The sequence below is a fragment of the Populus alba genome, chromosome 6 (genome assembly GCF_005239225.2).
Source record: "Populus alba chromosome 6, ASM523922v2, whole genome shotgun sequence".
Lineage (NCBI taxonomy): Eukaryota > Viridiplantae > Streptophyta > Magnoliopsida > Malpighiales > Salicaceae > Populus > Populus alba.
In genome coordinates, this window is record NC_133289.1 from 23048463 (window position 1) to 23063764 (window position 15302).

Genomic DNA, 15302 nt, shown 5'->3' on the forward strand with positions numbered 1-15302 from the left:
ATGGAGTTTGCTCTTAACTAACTTTGCTATATATGAGCACAGACAAAGCAAAAATAAAAGGTAGAAGACACATTTTGATGGGATTATCTTTGTTTCGACGAGCATAGTTATACTCTATTGTCGAGTAAGAGCATTGCCAGAAGTTCTCAACAAGACTGCAAAGGGCTTGCGACTCCGGAAGTTATGACCGGCATGCCGATGAAAACAGGGTGGTAGCCTCCCTCCATCTGTCGTGATCCCTTCCTTTCGAGCCTCGCCAATGAGATCGATAACAGAAAGAATCAAAGCTAGAAATGCCACTACCATGCCTATCAATGCAAAACCCAGTTCGTCAAAAATTGCAGATATACCCTCTAGAAGTAAGCTTGTGATTAGTGACGTCCACTCATTTGTTTCCTACACCACACAGGTTATCAACAGTATACTCAAAAACTAAAGGAGCGGCTGTTTTTGTTATTAAAAATAACTAAGATGTAGTTCTTATGCTTGCAAATGATCTCTATTTCACGAACTGTACAAGAATTTATCAAGCTCTTGAACAAAATTATCTTATTAAGGATTCTTAGAAGTACCTATAAAAATATATAGAATATACTAAAAAATAACTTAAAACAATATAAATAAAAGACTCCAATGCATAAAAGAAAATCAGATTTAGTCTCTTAAGTTTAGGGACTAAAACAATAATTTTTAAAAATTAAGAACCAAAACATAATTTTACCAGAATTAAATGATCAAACTGTAAATGTCAGAAATACATAACTATACTGAAATTTCACCTATAATACATCCTCAACTTTGTCAAGAATCTCAATTTACATTCTAGAACCAAATTGTGATTTTTTCAAAGTACAGGGACTAAATTGTAAATATCCAAAATGGAGGGACTCAACTAAAAATTACACAAATCAATTATCAAACTGAGATTCATCATTCTTAACCTCGTAAGAATACTACCCAAAATTCCAAAATATATTTCAGGGGTCAAATTATAATTTTTCAAAGTGTAGGGACTAAACTATAATTTTTATAAATCAATTATAAAAATAAAATTGTTAATTTCAACCTCAAGACCATTTTGTCCATATTTTCCAGCAAAGTTTAAACAAATTTCTTAACCCATAACAATCAATTAAATTAATTAATTCACAAATTCTTATTTCTAGTAACACACCCAAAATTAATCACTTAACCTTAAACCCATAATAATCATGAATCAATCTTAACAACATAAACTTTAAATATTTATAAACCATAATATCTTCTTTAATCATTCCATAAACAAACCATAATTGAAAGTAACATAAGAGGGAATCACTTACTTGATACTTTTACCTTTTTTGAACCTAAAAACTCAAGATTTTAAAACTGAAATTCTTGATTTAATGAGGAAGAGTCATAACAGCCACAAGAATTAGAAGAGAAAAAAACAATTTTCTTGTTACTTTTTTTTTATATATTTAAATTTATTTAAGTTAGTTTTGGATTGACTTGAGCTTGAATTTAAATATTATATTTCTAAATCAACCTTGTTAAATCTAGATAGATAAAAAAAATTTGGATATTATATTTTTAAATCAACCTTGTCAAATCTAGGTGATATAGCAAGTTAATTTAACAATTTCAATTTCAAAAAAAAATTGCTGTCCAAAACAATGACTTGATTTAGTTTCCTTTATATATATATATATAAAAACCCTACTAACCCACGGCTTGCTACTTGTATATTACTATGCGTAAGCACTTGATTTTAGAGTCAAAATAATTAAAAAAAAAATAGAGAATTGTATATTGCATCTTGTATCATATTTCTAATTACACTTCAATTTTAGTGTAACCCAGATAACAAGTTGGCCATAGGGATTGTCCTAAGCCTTTGTTCTTACGGATATTCAGGGGCAAAGAACAGAGCTGAGTCCTCAGTTTTGTTCAAGTCAACGCCTGCAACACCCCATCTTCACATTGTGTTCAGCAAATAAGCAGCTAACATTGAGACTAATCAGAGAGAGACTGAAAGATGCAACACAAAAACACCACTTACACCAACACTGCTTTATGTCATTCAAAACGAACAAATTGTTATACAAGAGAAGAGAGCAAACTAGCAATCTTTAACAGGCACAGAGCCTCTACAGATGACAAACATGATGGTTTTTATTGCTTGAAATTAACAAATCAATCATTTACCCCACCCCACTATTTCAGCTGTGAATTACAGCAGCTACACTGTTGGGAAAAAATAAATCGAAAGTGGCTTATATAACCAGCTTCACAACCCAATCACAAAAATGACTCACGTTTCAAACCAGGACTATGCAAACTTCCATTATTTGCCTTCCGGAGCAAACAATGTGCTGAGTGTAACAGTATAGAACAAAAAATACCTGCAATCACAAAGAACCAAAGAACAATTCCAGTCAGCGTCAATGTATTCGTTAAGGTATGTCAAGCACAATTCATACGTAACAGAACCAGTAACTTAGTAAGTAATTGACAACAGAAGAGGTGGGAAAAATATGTTAAAAGAACTCCAGATAGAAATCCCACAAATAAAATTGAAGCATGCATTTCTAGTCAGCACACCTCTTCAGGATTAACAGAAGATTCAATCCCTAGCCTTTTGAGACACTGAGAAACATTCAAAGCAAATCAAGAAATGAAAGGATAGTAGAATGTCCAGTCCATCTTTCATAACCCAAGATATCAAGGATGGCTTTCAAGAACAAGACCCTATTATTAGACATGAATCATCAATGCCCAAATTAATTCCATCAATTCAGTACCTAGCTGCCGTTTGATTCTCCATAAACTGTATGCATCCCTACCTCAAATCTTGAAATGTATCTTACCATCAATCCAAGTTTGATAAAATGACCCTGACCCAAGGTCAGAGGATCATTCTCATTTTTCACCTGGCTCTGATTAAACCAAATGGTCTCCAAGGACAAGGTTTTACCCAAAGCATGAAAATCAAAGCATATCACTTATGATTTAAGAGTAAAGACCCTCATGTTTGAGGAAAGAAAACAGGAAGTAAATTCAAGAGTTTTTGTCGCAAATGGAAAGTCAATTCTGCTCCCAAACAACATAATAACAGTTCAGTTGTTGCCATTTTTTTTGCTGATGATATCATAGACACTTCTCTTTACTCTAAATTGCTATATATTAAGGAGATGCTACCCCAACATTATCACATTCCTCTCCTGAACTTGTACTTTAGTTTCTTATAATGTCACAAATTCAGCTCTGAAGACAGATCAAGGTTCATTTTGCAGGCACATGTATTGCTATAAATCCCATTTCCCAAGGCATGCTAGCTAAAACTCCCATTCCTGTTAACATTTACCACTTCTTAATATAGTTATTCCAAAAGAAATCAGATCTGAATACCACGTTCAATATTCTCAAAAGAAAAATGAAATTGTGTTTAGCATGCTATTGTTTAAGCCTATAACTAAATCATGTTAAAAAAAAGAAGTCCAGTATCTCAAACAATTAAAAGATCGTGTAAAGATGGAATTATCTCCTTTAGGAAGTAAAGTAACAGAAATAGACATACCTATCTCGAATTGTAGCCATGTAGTTTCTGCAAAATGAAGAAATGAAAATTGAAGCATTTGCCCGATGCCCCTAAACATTATCCAACTAACAACAAAAATATCAAACTTGCTCCAGCATATCATGAAGTTTTGGAACCCTTCGACGAAACAATGGCTCTAGCCTGAAAGATGGAACACCAATCTCCCACCTCTTCGCATCATACATTTCATTCCATGCCTGTACAATCTCGTCTACTTTGAATCCCAAACCTGCAACAATAGAAGAGTGTTAGCATTAATATACATTTTAAACTTCTCCATAGTTAAAATATAAAGTACTGCCAGAAAGAAGCATTATTGTGCAGTCTTTGTATGTTACCTTCAAGTGCGGTTGAATTTGAACAATGGTTCTTTATCATAACAGCTATATCTGTTGGAGAAGCTCCAGCAAGTTCAAACTTCTCTACTGAAACCTCTAAACATTCTTCCCAAGTTGGTAGCTCTAGCTTATATTCCACAACAGATCGCTCGTACAGCATGGTACCCCATAAGAGGTATATCTGTGAACTCATGTTAGATGCTTGCTCTGCAGCTTCTTCAGGAGATGGATCTCTCAATAGCCCATCCAAATCCATTTTCTGCAACTGGTCTTTATATTTGTCAAATTTGGATAGTCCATTTAGACGCTGCTCTTCCATCTCTTCCCACATTTGCATACCCCTCTCCATGCTGTCCTCAGCCTTGTTATAAAGATCCAGGACCTCCTCACAAGGCCCGCTTTCCAAATCAATCTTGCTCCCGATTGCATGGTACCAGCACAGCTTTGCTTGCTCAAACTGCTGTTGGCCAAGAGCAAGAAGGCCTTCATAGAAGTCAGGTTTGATCCTCAAAGCTTCCTGGTATCTCGTTCCTGCTTTCATATATTCTTTCTTGGCCCACTCGTATGCAATCTTAACCTGTGCAAGTACAGACTCCCTTGATCCATCTTCTGAAAAGAAAATCCGTTTCCTTGCTCTTGACATGTGAACATTTCCCCAATTGAACAAAGCCAAAGCTGCCATCTCTTGGAACTTATCTGCAGCAATATCAAAAAGCTCCTGGGCTTCTTCACTAGTAACAGTATCCTCCATTGCCTCTGAGTATAACTTCATCCCCAGTTCATGAAGATCCAAGAATGAATCAGAATCAAACCCAACATGGTTCTTAAACAATCGAGCAAATTGAACAATCCAATCATCAATACGATTTGACCCTTTCTCAACTTCTACACTTTTCCCCACATTTCCATTCTCTACAACATCACTTGTTTTCTTAGCATCCTCATGCACCTCCTCTTCAATTTTCATCCCCTCATAAGCTGGTTCTTGATCAAGACTAACTTCAACAACATAGAACCTAAGAGACCCCTGTGCACCACTTGATTCAGCTAACCTTAGTTCATCGTTGGTAGTAATTGTAATCAAATCACCTTCCGGGTCCCTGTACTTCATAAGGACACCGTTCAAGCCAGGAAACCTATCCCGAACTATGTCTCTTAGTAATCCAATGCTACAATTCGCAGGTAATCGTGCCATTCTAATATCCTCCCCAAACACCAGCTTCGCTGTCTTGTCTATCACTTTCTCCTCCTTGACATCTTTGGTAACCACCTTTTCTTCCTCAATAGTCTTCATAACTACCTCTTTATCCTTAACAACAGGACTCACCTTCTTCTCCCGCACAACTACCTTATCCTTATTCTCCACCTTCTTCTCTTCTACTTTACCACCAATTTTCTTCTCCTCCCCTTTACCACTAATCTTCTTCTTCTTCTTTACCTTTTCTTTCACCACTTTACGCAAGCTTGCCACCCCAGTTTCTTCCGCGTTATCCAACCCAATTAATTTCTCGTCAAAACTAATACCCTTTTCACTCATTGCCCTCTTAACACTCTCCAATATCTCCAACCCCGTCATATTATTAGGTTCCATACTCAATACATTATTAACATCCCTAAAAGCCAAATCCAATCTATTCAAAGCCTCATAACACCTAGCTCTTTTCAACAAAGCTTTACTATATTTTGGCACAACCTCTAAAGCTAAATTACATTCATTGATTGCTCGAGGATACTCACCAAGACCCATTTGCATATAGCAAGCAGCCATGTTGGTGCGTAGATAAGCCACATCAATATGGTTTCTTGGTAGTAGCTTGAGGGCTTTTTCGTACTTCAGCATGGCACCTTCATGATCTCTCCTTTGAAAGAGCTTGTTGCCTTCTTCTTTGAGCTCTTGAGACATGTTAATGAAAATTGCCGTGTCTTCATCAAAGGCCTTTGAGGATTTGGTTTGCCTCATGTCACCGGTTGTTCTCGGTGATGCCGGCGGCGTTGCTGTTCCCGGATTCTTCTTTTTACCAGTTGGCTTTCCCATTAGATTAAAAATTTAGAAACTTCACAGGAATCCAATAAAAACCCTTTCCAAAATCAAAGCTTTAGTATTAACTTTGATTTTGTTTTTTAATCAAACCCCACTTTGCTAATAATAGAAAAAAGGTAACAAAAACAGAAGAGAAAATAGAGAATCAAGAGAAAGAGGAAATGGGAATCTGATTAAAACATTCAAAAATCGAAGCTTTAATATTAGCTCTGATTTTAAAAAAAAATCAAAACCCACAAACTAAATAAACAGAAGCCAAAAACCCGAGAATCGAGCAAGAACTTGAGAATTCCAAATTGGAATCTAAACGAACTTTATATATTCAAAACAGGTGCAATGAAGAAAAAAGACGCAACCTTTATTACTCTTTTGTAAATTTCAGACAGACTGTGTGAGTGTTTTAACGGAGAGGATTTTGGTTACAGAGACAAATGTGAAAAAAAGACGGACATTTTATTCACTTACAAGGTGTTCTTGTTTTTTTTTTTTTTTTGTCCAGGTAAACTATATCTTAACCCTATAAAATTTACAAACTCTCCACTTTAGTCCATAGTTTAAAATTTTCTAATATTAACAATAATTTTCAAAATGTTAGGATATGTTCTTGACATTTAAAATAGTTAATATAAATTTTAATACCTTCGTATTTTTTTTATAGTTGAGGAGTCATCCTCAATCACCTTTAATGATCATTTAATAACCTTAAATTTATCTCTTCGTATCTTTTATACACAAATTTAATTTTGTGGTGATTGAAAAATATTAAAAAACAAATATTTTAAGAATGTAAAACCCCATAGTTTAAAGCAAATATTCATCTTTATAATGGCATGAAAAGATGAAGGAAACACTAAAAGTAAAAACCTCGTGAATATGAAATAATAAGTTTTATTATTAAGTTTTCATGATTACTGTAATTAATAATATTTTAAAAATAACCCAGTTTTATATTATTTTAAATTTTTTAAATATATTTATTATAAAATTCTCGTCTGTAGAAATTTGAAAGAAAATAATTTCCTGAGCTATTTAACAATCAAGGGTTAATAGTGGGAAAGTTAAGAAAAAAGGGTTGAAAGTAAAACATTTCTGAAACTATAAGGGCTGAAGTATAGTTTACCCTTTATTTCTTCTCTCCTAGGGTTTCGTGCTCATTCTCTAGGAAGAAAACGGAAGTCAACGTGTTTCAGGAGAGATGCTATCTTAGCCGCTAATACTCCCCAATTTGGAGAGTGGAGTAACGCGCCACTTGCATAATGCTAGACAACGTGGGGTTGTGGTGGTGTTATGGGCTGGCAGCATTGCTTTCCAATTCATTTTTGCCCTACCTAGAAAGATTGCGTTGGATTTTTTTCAATTTCTGGGCAGTGCTCGAGAAAGAGTGTGAAAATATTTTTAATTAAAAAAGATAAACAGGTAGTATAAGAATCTTCATTTCTTTTTATATTTTCTTCAGTATTGTTTTTCAGGCATCGGGCATTCTTGACATTAGCTTTGGACGTCATAATCATGTTGTTTTTATATTTTAAAATTATTTATAAAAAAAAATTAAAAAATTATTTTGATGTTTTTATATTAATAAAAAAATATTTAAAATAAAAAAAATATTATTTTAATATATTTTCAGGTAAAAACTAATTTAAAAGGCAATCATCTAATATCAAATGAGCTCTAAAACTCAATTATGACATGATTATAAATTCAAAATAGTTTTATCAAAAGCGTGTTTAGAATTATGATAGAGATTTTTTAAAATATTTTTATTTGTGAATATATTAAAATAATTTTTTTTTATTTTTTTTTAAATTTGACATCAACACATTTAAAACAACTAAAAAACATATAAAAATTAATTTAAAAATAAAAAATTTCTAAAAACACTATATAACTATAAAAAACAAACATGGTTTAAAAAATAATAATTTTTTTTCTTAAGAAACAAACTCACTTATAATGAATTAGATTAGATAGAATAGTTTTTATTAAGGTAAAAGTCAAAGAATGTTTTTAGATATATATCAAGTATTATCTCAATACATTTTATAGTGTTTAATCTATTGTTTAATTATGGTAAAAAAAGAGAGGAATTGAATCAATTATTTAATTGAAAAATAAATAATATTGATTATGAATATTAAATAGGTGTTATTCTGTATGATATTATTAAAGTAGGAAAGTGAAGTTTGATTTAGAACATTAAGAGCGTGTTTGGCAGTGTGGTAGCGGTTGCTCTTCAAATAATTTTTTGTGTCAAAATGTATGTCAATGATATTTTTTTTTATTTTTTTAAAAATTATTTTTGATATCAGCACATCAAAACAATCCAAAAAATACAAAATTATACTCAATTTTAACAAAAAAAAAATTTCAAAATTGATGGGAACGCGATTTGCACCGCGTTCCCAAATGTGCTCTAAATAACTCTTAATAAAAGCTTTAAAGGCCCATATTAAAATTCCATTTGTGATGATTCATTTTTTAAATCACATGGAGTTTTAGCAGAATAGTTTTTTCTATTTTGTTAATAAAATATTGTTATTTTCTCATTTTTATGATTCAAATTTTTTAGTTGTAGCTAGTGTGCCTCGAGCACTGTTGCAAGTAATCTTGTAAAATTTGTTTTAAGAAATTGAATAATTCTGAAAAATTAGGTGAGAAAAATAATAATCAGTCAACACTAATTGTAAATTATATTATTTAAAATGTATGTTCTAGTATTAATATATATATATATATATATTATTTAATTTAAATACGTTTATAAATATTTTTTACCTTGATAAATAAATAAAATACGCAAACCGATCCTATGCTTGAGCAATCAATATTGAAAAATAGTCATTATTTTTTTAATATTTAAGAAAAAAACAAAATAAGTACCGATTATCTCGAAAAAACAATATTAAAAAAATAATGAATAATGAAAAAAAGAAAGCAAGCTTTCCCGGGCATGCGTATAGGATCGGTGCAACCATACTCACGAGTATGGGCTGGACATGTGCAGCCCAAGAGTTTTCATAAAGAAAATCGAACCGAATTAGTCGATTGCATGTACAATAACAACTAGGGTTGACCAATTATTCAGTGAAGTTTATGGATTTGGTTTGGGCCATGCCTGGCCTGGCCCAATTACAGGTTTGTTCCCTTTCTTCAAGGAAGGAAGAAGTCCCCTACTGGCAAGGATAAGGGCTTCACTCCGCATAGTCTCTAGTTTCCTTCCATATATAGGTAGACATGTTCTTACAAGAAAAGAACTCCGCTGTAAGAGAAGAACCCATCAAGGCTAGTTGCAGTAGCTTACCATGGGGAGAACAAGAAAAATTCCAATGGCCAAGCGAGAAACAGCAGAGCAAAGATCTGTTACTTTTACCAAAAGACGTCAAGGTCTTTTCAACAAAGCAGCAGATTTGTGCAGGATTTGTGATGCTCAAATTGCCATCATGGTCTCCTCAACTGGGTCCAAAGAAAAAGTTTATACCTTTGGCCACTCTTCCGTTGATGCTGTCTTCGACAGGTTCCTCGACAATTTTACGGCAGCCCCGGAAGCGGTAGCATACGAAGCAGGAATCAAGTCAGCCAGTAATTCCCTTTATGAAGAAATCAAGGCATTGGAGGGTGATGTTAATACTCTAATGCAAAACAAGAAGAGAAACGTTGGAGGGGTTTTATGGGATTCTTTAGAGGAGATTGAGCAGTCTAGTACTTCGGTTGAGGAGTTACAGGATGTTGCAGATATCCTGGAAAGTTTGTTGGGTCAAGCCAAGAATAAGCTGATGAATAACGCAACTGGGAATCTTGGTGTTGAGCCAAAGTCTGATGATTTTTGGGCTTTAGAGCCTAAACCCCGAGATGATTCTTCATCTAGCTTGGGTGGTGATCAAGTCGGTCAGAATTCTGCCATTGTAGGAGACAACGGTGCTAATTATTCTGATTCATATTGGAATGCTGATGGTTCAGCTACTGATAGTGGCTTGGATTTTCCAGTTGAAGTCGATGTGGATCTTATATGGAATCTCCTTGAGTCTTCTGATTTCAGTTCGGGTTCTGACAAAGTTATTTCCATTAGCAACAGTAGTGACTGCACTACTTCAGGCACTGCCTCAGAATCAGCTTCAGGCTCACACGAGAATGAGGATAATGTATTTCCTGCTACCAATTTGTATCCAGAATTGTTCAAGGACATGGAGCTTGTTGATCGTGGAACTTGTAACACCACACCAGATCCTGGCTCTGGAGATGTTGACCAACATTATGCCATGGATGGGGACTGCAATGCCAGGCAACATGATTCAGCTACTGATTATGGTTTCATGGATTTGATTGGTGAGTTTGGCCATTGTTTGACTGATCAGCTGGGACTTCCATTGCTCACTGCAGTTGCGAATCAGTTTGAAGATTGGACCAACTACTATCAATGTTGATTTTCTTTTTTGAGAATTGCAACTGTCTCATCATTGATAGTTGCAACCTACTATTCTAGATTCTTTGTAAGTTGTTAACAATGTATGATTTTAACATAGATAATGACAAGGCATTCAATTATGTTTTTTTTAATCAGACTAGTCTCTAATTTTCGATTAAATCTTAGATTATCAACAGAATTCCTGTTATGGCTGATTAAGGTTAGCCCCACGAATCTTGTGTGTTTGTGTAATGAAATTGCTGGCTGCAGCAATTTCTCTTTCTGTCATCAGTTAGCAAAGTTTTCTTGTCATATTAACGAGTGTTAACTTCATTATTGCTGAAGTGACCAGGTTTTTTCGTAATGGAGAATCAAGATGCTGGGTACAGGACCTATTCTGTTAGTATATTCTTCAATGAATTCTCGGCATGGTCAAACCAGTCGAGCAGTATTTTTAACAAAAAACAAGAACTTGATCTATGTAAGAGAAAAACATGGATTGCTTCTGCAAATATTCATATAAATGTTCAACAGTTGTATGGATTTTCATGATATTTATCTACAACCTTCATCTATCATCATATATAGTACAACTTTCGCAAGCCGACGCCAGCTCCCCCTTCTTCAGGAAACATTCAAGCATCATTCCAGGGCATGTTCACGAGACTGCTGAAAGGAGCATACATGCGTATGAAATGTACTCCTTTCAGTGGCAACTAGACATTACAGAGAACAAGACACAAAAGGTTAGAGTGGGAAGAGAAAGACGAAGCGAACCTCCAGATCTCCAGGAAAAACTCCTTTCTGATTTTCACGAGTTAGAAAGGCATCGATACAGAACTACAGCTTATTAGAATTCCTAATCACATTCTTCAACGGCAAAAATCAATCCAAAAGAAGCTCTGGGCAATCTCGCAACACTTGCAAAAGCATCCTCCAGTACACTTCAGGGATCCTGGAGCTAGATGTAGATTAAGAAAGGAACCGTCCAATGGAGCAGTTCACAACAACACAAAAATCCCAGGAGTCTAGAGAGTCTACTGGCTGTGCAATATCTCTTTCCTGTCTGTGTACAACTCTCACAAACTATCTGCACCTAGACTTCCATCACGATTCGAGTAAAGCACATGGAAATGATTTCAACCACATTATCGCCGAGGGAGACTCCAAAAACCTGATAGCTGCATGGATATCATGTAGCAAAAGAAAGTTAACATATAGATGCTGCAATACTTTAATTTACGCAAGTCTTCAAAGCTTTTAAACTCCTGTAATTTTTCTTTACTTGAATTCTTGGGTTTAGTATTTAGCAGTTAAACATGATTATTAATTTTTATGTATATTTTTTTTCTTGCAATAATAAAAGTATCTCTCGTAATTAATTTTATTATAATTTCTGAAAGCTATAACATGCGATAGACTCGTGAACAATGTACTAGCAATGGAAATGATTTAGGTGTAATTTGAAATTTTGCTCTAAATCAGTGTTTTATGAAAATTTAATTTTTTTATTTAAAATTGATTTTTTTTATGTTTTGGGATTATTTTAATTTCTTGATGTTAAAATTTTTTTAAAAAAAATTATTAAATATATTTTTAAATAAAAAAAATTTTAAAAAATAATATAATATTTTCAAATATCCTTTAAATATCGGTCAAGAATTCAAGTGTATAGGTCAATTTTTATATTTTTTGAGATACTTTACCGTATATATGAAAATGAAATATTTTTTGTTTTATAATATTTTTAACAAAAATTGGGTATTTTAATATCTGATTTATATATTTATAGTTTAAAAATACAATCTAGTATTAAAAAAAATTGATAGAAAAATACTCCGAAAAAACACAACTTTTCTAAAAAGGATTTTTTTGAGTTTTTTTGCACTCGGCCGCACAGGGAACTGGACCAGCTCTCCACTGTTTACATGCAATGTAAACAGTAGACCAGCTCTACACTATTCACATGCAGTGCACCGTGAACAGTGGAGAGTGAATTAATTCACTCTCCACTGTTCACTTTTAAGAACAGCGGAGACGACGGAGCAGAGGAAGAAGAAGGAAGAAGAGAGGGGCGGGGGGGGACAGACCGGGCAGTTCATGGTGGTGGTGCTGGTGGTTCTGGGCTGTTGGACGTCGGTTCTGCCCCTTATCTGTTCTGTGTTTTTTTTTTTTCTGTATTTCTTCTTCTTGCAGTTTCTGTTCTCCCCCCTTCTCTGTTTCTGTTTCTGTGTTCTGCCCCTTCTTCTTTGATTTACTGTTTCTCTCCTTCTCTGTTTTCACCTCCAAGATTTGGCGGTGGCGGTGCTGGTGGCGCTGGGGCAGACGGTGGTTCTTCTTTTTCTGCGTTTTCCTTGTCCTCTGTTTCTGCCCTCCCTCCCGTTCTTTCTCCTTTTCTCTGTTTTGATCATGTTTCTCTTCTCTCTCTCTCTCTCTCCTCTGTTCTTTTTCCTTGTTTTTGCCCCCCTCAGTTCTCTCCTCGGTCTCCCATCTCTCTGTTTTGTGCCCCCCACCTGTTTTCCTAAAAAGTCTTCTGCTTCCTCTCAAACTGTCCCTCTGTTTTTCATTCCCTGTTTCCTTCTCTCTATCGTGTTCCCCCCGTGAAAATGTTCTCCTCAAAACAAAACCTCCCTCTGTTCTTTCTCCAGCCCCCCCCCCCTTCACCCTTTTCTCCCTGTATTTATAGGAGGCCTGGCCGGGAGAGAGGGTCACCATATCCTCTCCAAGAGCATTACCACACACTGGCAATTTCCATATCAATTTCCGGGCCTGGCCCGGGGGTTTTTTCCCCTTTCTTCAAGGAAAGAAAGAAGTCCCCTGCTGCCAAGGATAAGGGCTTCACTCCTTATATATAGGTAACTCCGCTGCAAGAGAGGACCATCAAGGCTAGCTGCAGTAGTTTACCATGGGGAGAACAAGAAAAATTCCAATGGCCAAGCGAGAAACAGCAGAGCAAAGGTCTGTTACTTTTACTAAAAGACGTCAGGGTCTTTTCAACAAGGCATCAGATTTGTGCAGGATTTGTGATGCTCACATTGCCATTATGGTATCCTCAACGGGGTCTAAAGACAAAGTGTATACCTTTGGCCACTCTTCCGTTGATGCTGTCTTCGACAGGTTCCTCGACAATTTTACGGCAGCCCCGGAAGCGGTAGCATACGAAGCGGGAATCAAGTCAGCCAGTAATTCCCTCTATGAAGAAATCAAGGCATTGGAGGGTGATGTTAATACTCTAATGCAAAACAAGAAAAGAAACGTAGGAGGGGTTTTATGGGATTCTTTAGAGGAGATTGAGCAGTCTAGTACTTCGGTTGAGGAGTTACAGGATGTTGCAGATATCCTGGAAAGTTTGTTGGGTCAGGCCAAGAATAAGCTGATAAATAACGCAACTGCGAATCTTGGTGTTGAGCCAAAGTCTGATGATTTTTTGGCTTTAGAGCCTAAACCCCGAGATGATTCTTCGTCTAGCTTGGGTGGTGATCAAGTCGGTCAGAATTCTGCCATTGTAGGAGACAAGGGTGCTAATTATTCTGATTCATATTGGAATGCTGATGGTTCAACTACCGATAGCTTCATGGATTTTCCAGTCGAATTCGATGTGGATGTTATATGGAATCTCCTTGAGTCTTCTGATTTCAGTTCGGGTTCTGACAACGGTATTTCCATTAGCAACAGTAGTGACTGCACTCCTTCAGGCACTGCCTCAGAATCAGCTTCAGGCTCACAAGAGAATGAGGATAATATATTCCCTGCTACCAATTTGGATCCAGAATTGTTCAAGGATATGGAGCTTGTTGATCGTGGAACTCATAACACCACACCAGATCCTGGCTCTGGAGATGTTGACCAACATTATGCCATGGATGGGGACTGCAACGCCAAGCAACATGATTCAGCTACTGATTATGGTATCATGGATTTGATTGGTGAGTTTGGCTATTGTTTGACTGATCAGCTGGGACTTCCATTGCTCACTTCAGTTGCGAATCAGTTTGAAGATTGGACCAACTATTATCAATGCTGATTTTCTTTTTTGAGAATTGCAACTGTCTCATCATTGATAGTTGCAACCTACTATTCTAGATTCTTTGTAAGTTGTTAACAATGTATGATTTTAACATAGATAATGACAAGGCATTCAATTATGTTTTTTTTAATCAGACTAGTCTCTAATTTTCGATTAAATCTTAGATTATCAACAGAATTCCTGTTATGGCTGATTAAGGTTAGCCCCACGAATCTTGTGTGTTTGTGTAATGAAATTGCTGGCTGCAGCAATTTCTCTTTCTTTCATCAGTTAGCAAAGTTTTCTTGTCATATTAACGAGTGTTAACTTCATTATTGCTGAAGTGACCAGGCTTTTTCGTAATGGAGAATCAAGATGCTGGGTACATGACCTATTCTGCTAGTATATTCTTCAATGAATTCTCAGCATGGTCAAACCAGTCGAGCAGTATTTTTAACAAAAAACAAGAACTTGATCTATGTAAGAGAAAAACATGGATTGCTTCTGCAAATATTCATATAAATGCTCAACAGTTGTATGGATTTTCATGATATTTATCTACAACCTTCATCTATCATCATATATAGTACAACTTTCGCAAGCCGACGCCAGCTCCCCCTTCTTCAGGAAACATTCAAGCATCATTCCAGGGCATGTTCACGAGACTTCTGAAAGGAGCATACATGCGTATGAAATGTGCTCCTTTCAGTGGCAACTAGACATTACAGAGAACAAGACACAAAAGGTTAGAGTGGGAAGAGAAAGACGAAGCGAACCTCCAGATCTCCAGGAAAAACTCCTTTCTGATTTTCACGAGCTAGAAAGGCATCGATATATCACTACAACTTATTAGAATTCCTAATCACATTCTTCAACTGCAAAAATCAATCCAAAAGAAGCTCTAGGCAATCTTGCAACACATGCAAAAGCATCCT

The 15302-nt window shown here is 35.4% G+C and overlaps 2 protein-coding genes across 2 annotated transcripts; one reads left to right on the plus strand and one right to left on the minus strand.

Moving 5' to 3' along the window:
- Positions 1 to 2037: 2037 nt before the first annotated feature.
- Positions 2038 to 6383, minus strand: LOC118050157 (protein PHOX1). Its single transcript, XM_035060401.2, has 3 exons — positions 3919 to 6383; positions 3560 to 3809; positions 2038 to 2384 (listed from the first exon to the last, which is right to left on the minus strand). Exons 1-2 carry the CDS (start codon positions 5951 to 5953, stop codon positions 3661 to 3663), a joined length of 2184 nt encoding a protein of 727 aa, XP_034916292.1. The 5' UTR covers positions 5954 to 6383; the 3' UTR covers positions 2038 to 2384; positions 3560 to 3660.
- A 6662-nt stretch (positions 6384 to 13045) lies between these two features.
- LOC118050206 (uncharacterized) lies at positions 13046 to 14518 on the plus strand. Its single transcript, XM_035060463.2, has one exon. The coding sequence runs from the start codon at positions 13267 to 13269 to the stop codon at positions 14383 to 14385; it is 1119 nt and encodes a 372-aa protein (XP_034916354.1). The 5' UTR covers positions 13046 to 13266; the 3' UTR covers positions 14386 to 14518.
- Positions 14519 to 15302: the final 784 nt, after the last annotated feature.

Excerpts from the sequence above, each read along its gene's own strand:
- LOC118050157 (XM_035060401.2), bottom strand. The coding sequence starts at position 5,953 with ATGGGAAAGCCAACTGGTAAAAAGAAGAATCCGGGAACAGCAACGCCG. Across the intron at positions 3,810-3,918 it reads AAATTCAACCGCACTTGAAG|GTTTGGGATTCAAAGTAGAC; the intron begins GTAACATACAAA and ends CTATTGTTGCAG.
- LOC118050206 (XM_035060463.2), top strand. The coding sequence starts at position 13,267 with ATGGGGAGAACAAGAAAAATTCCAATGGCCAAGCGAGAAACAGCAGAG.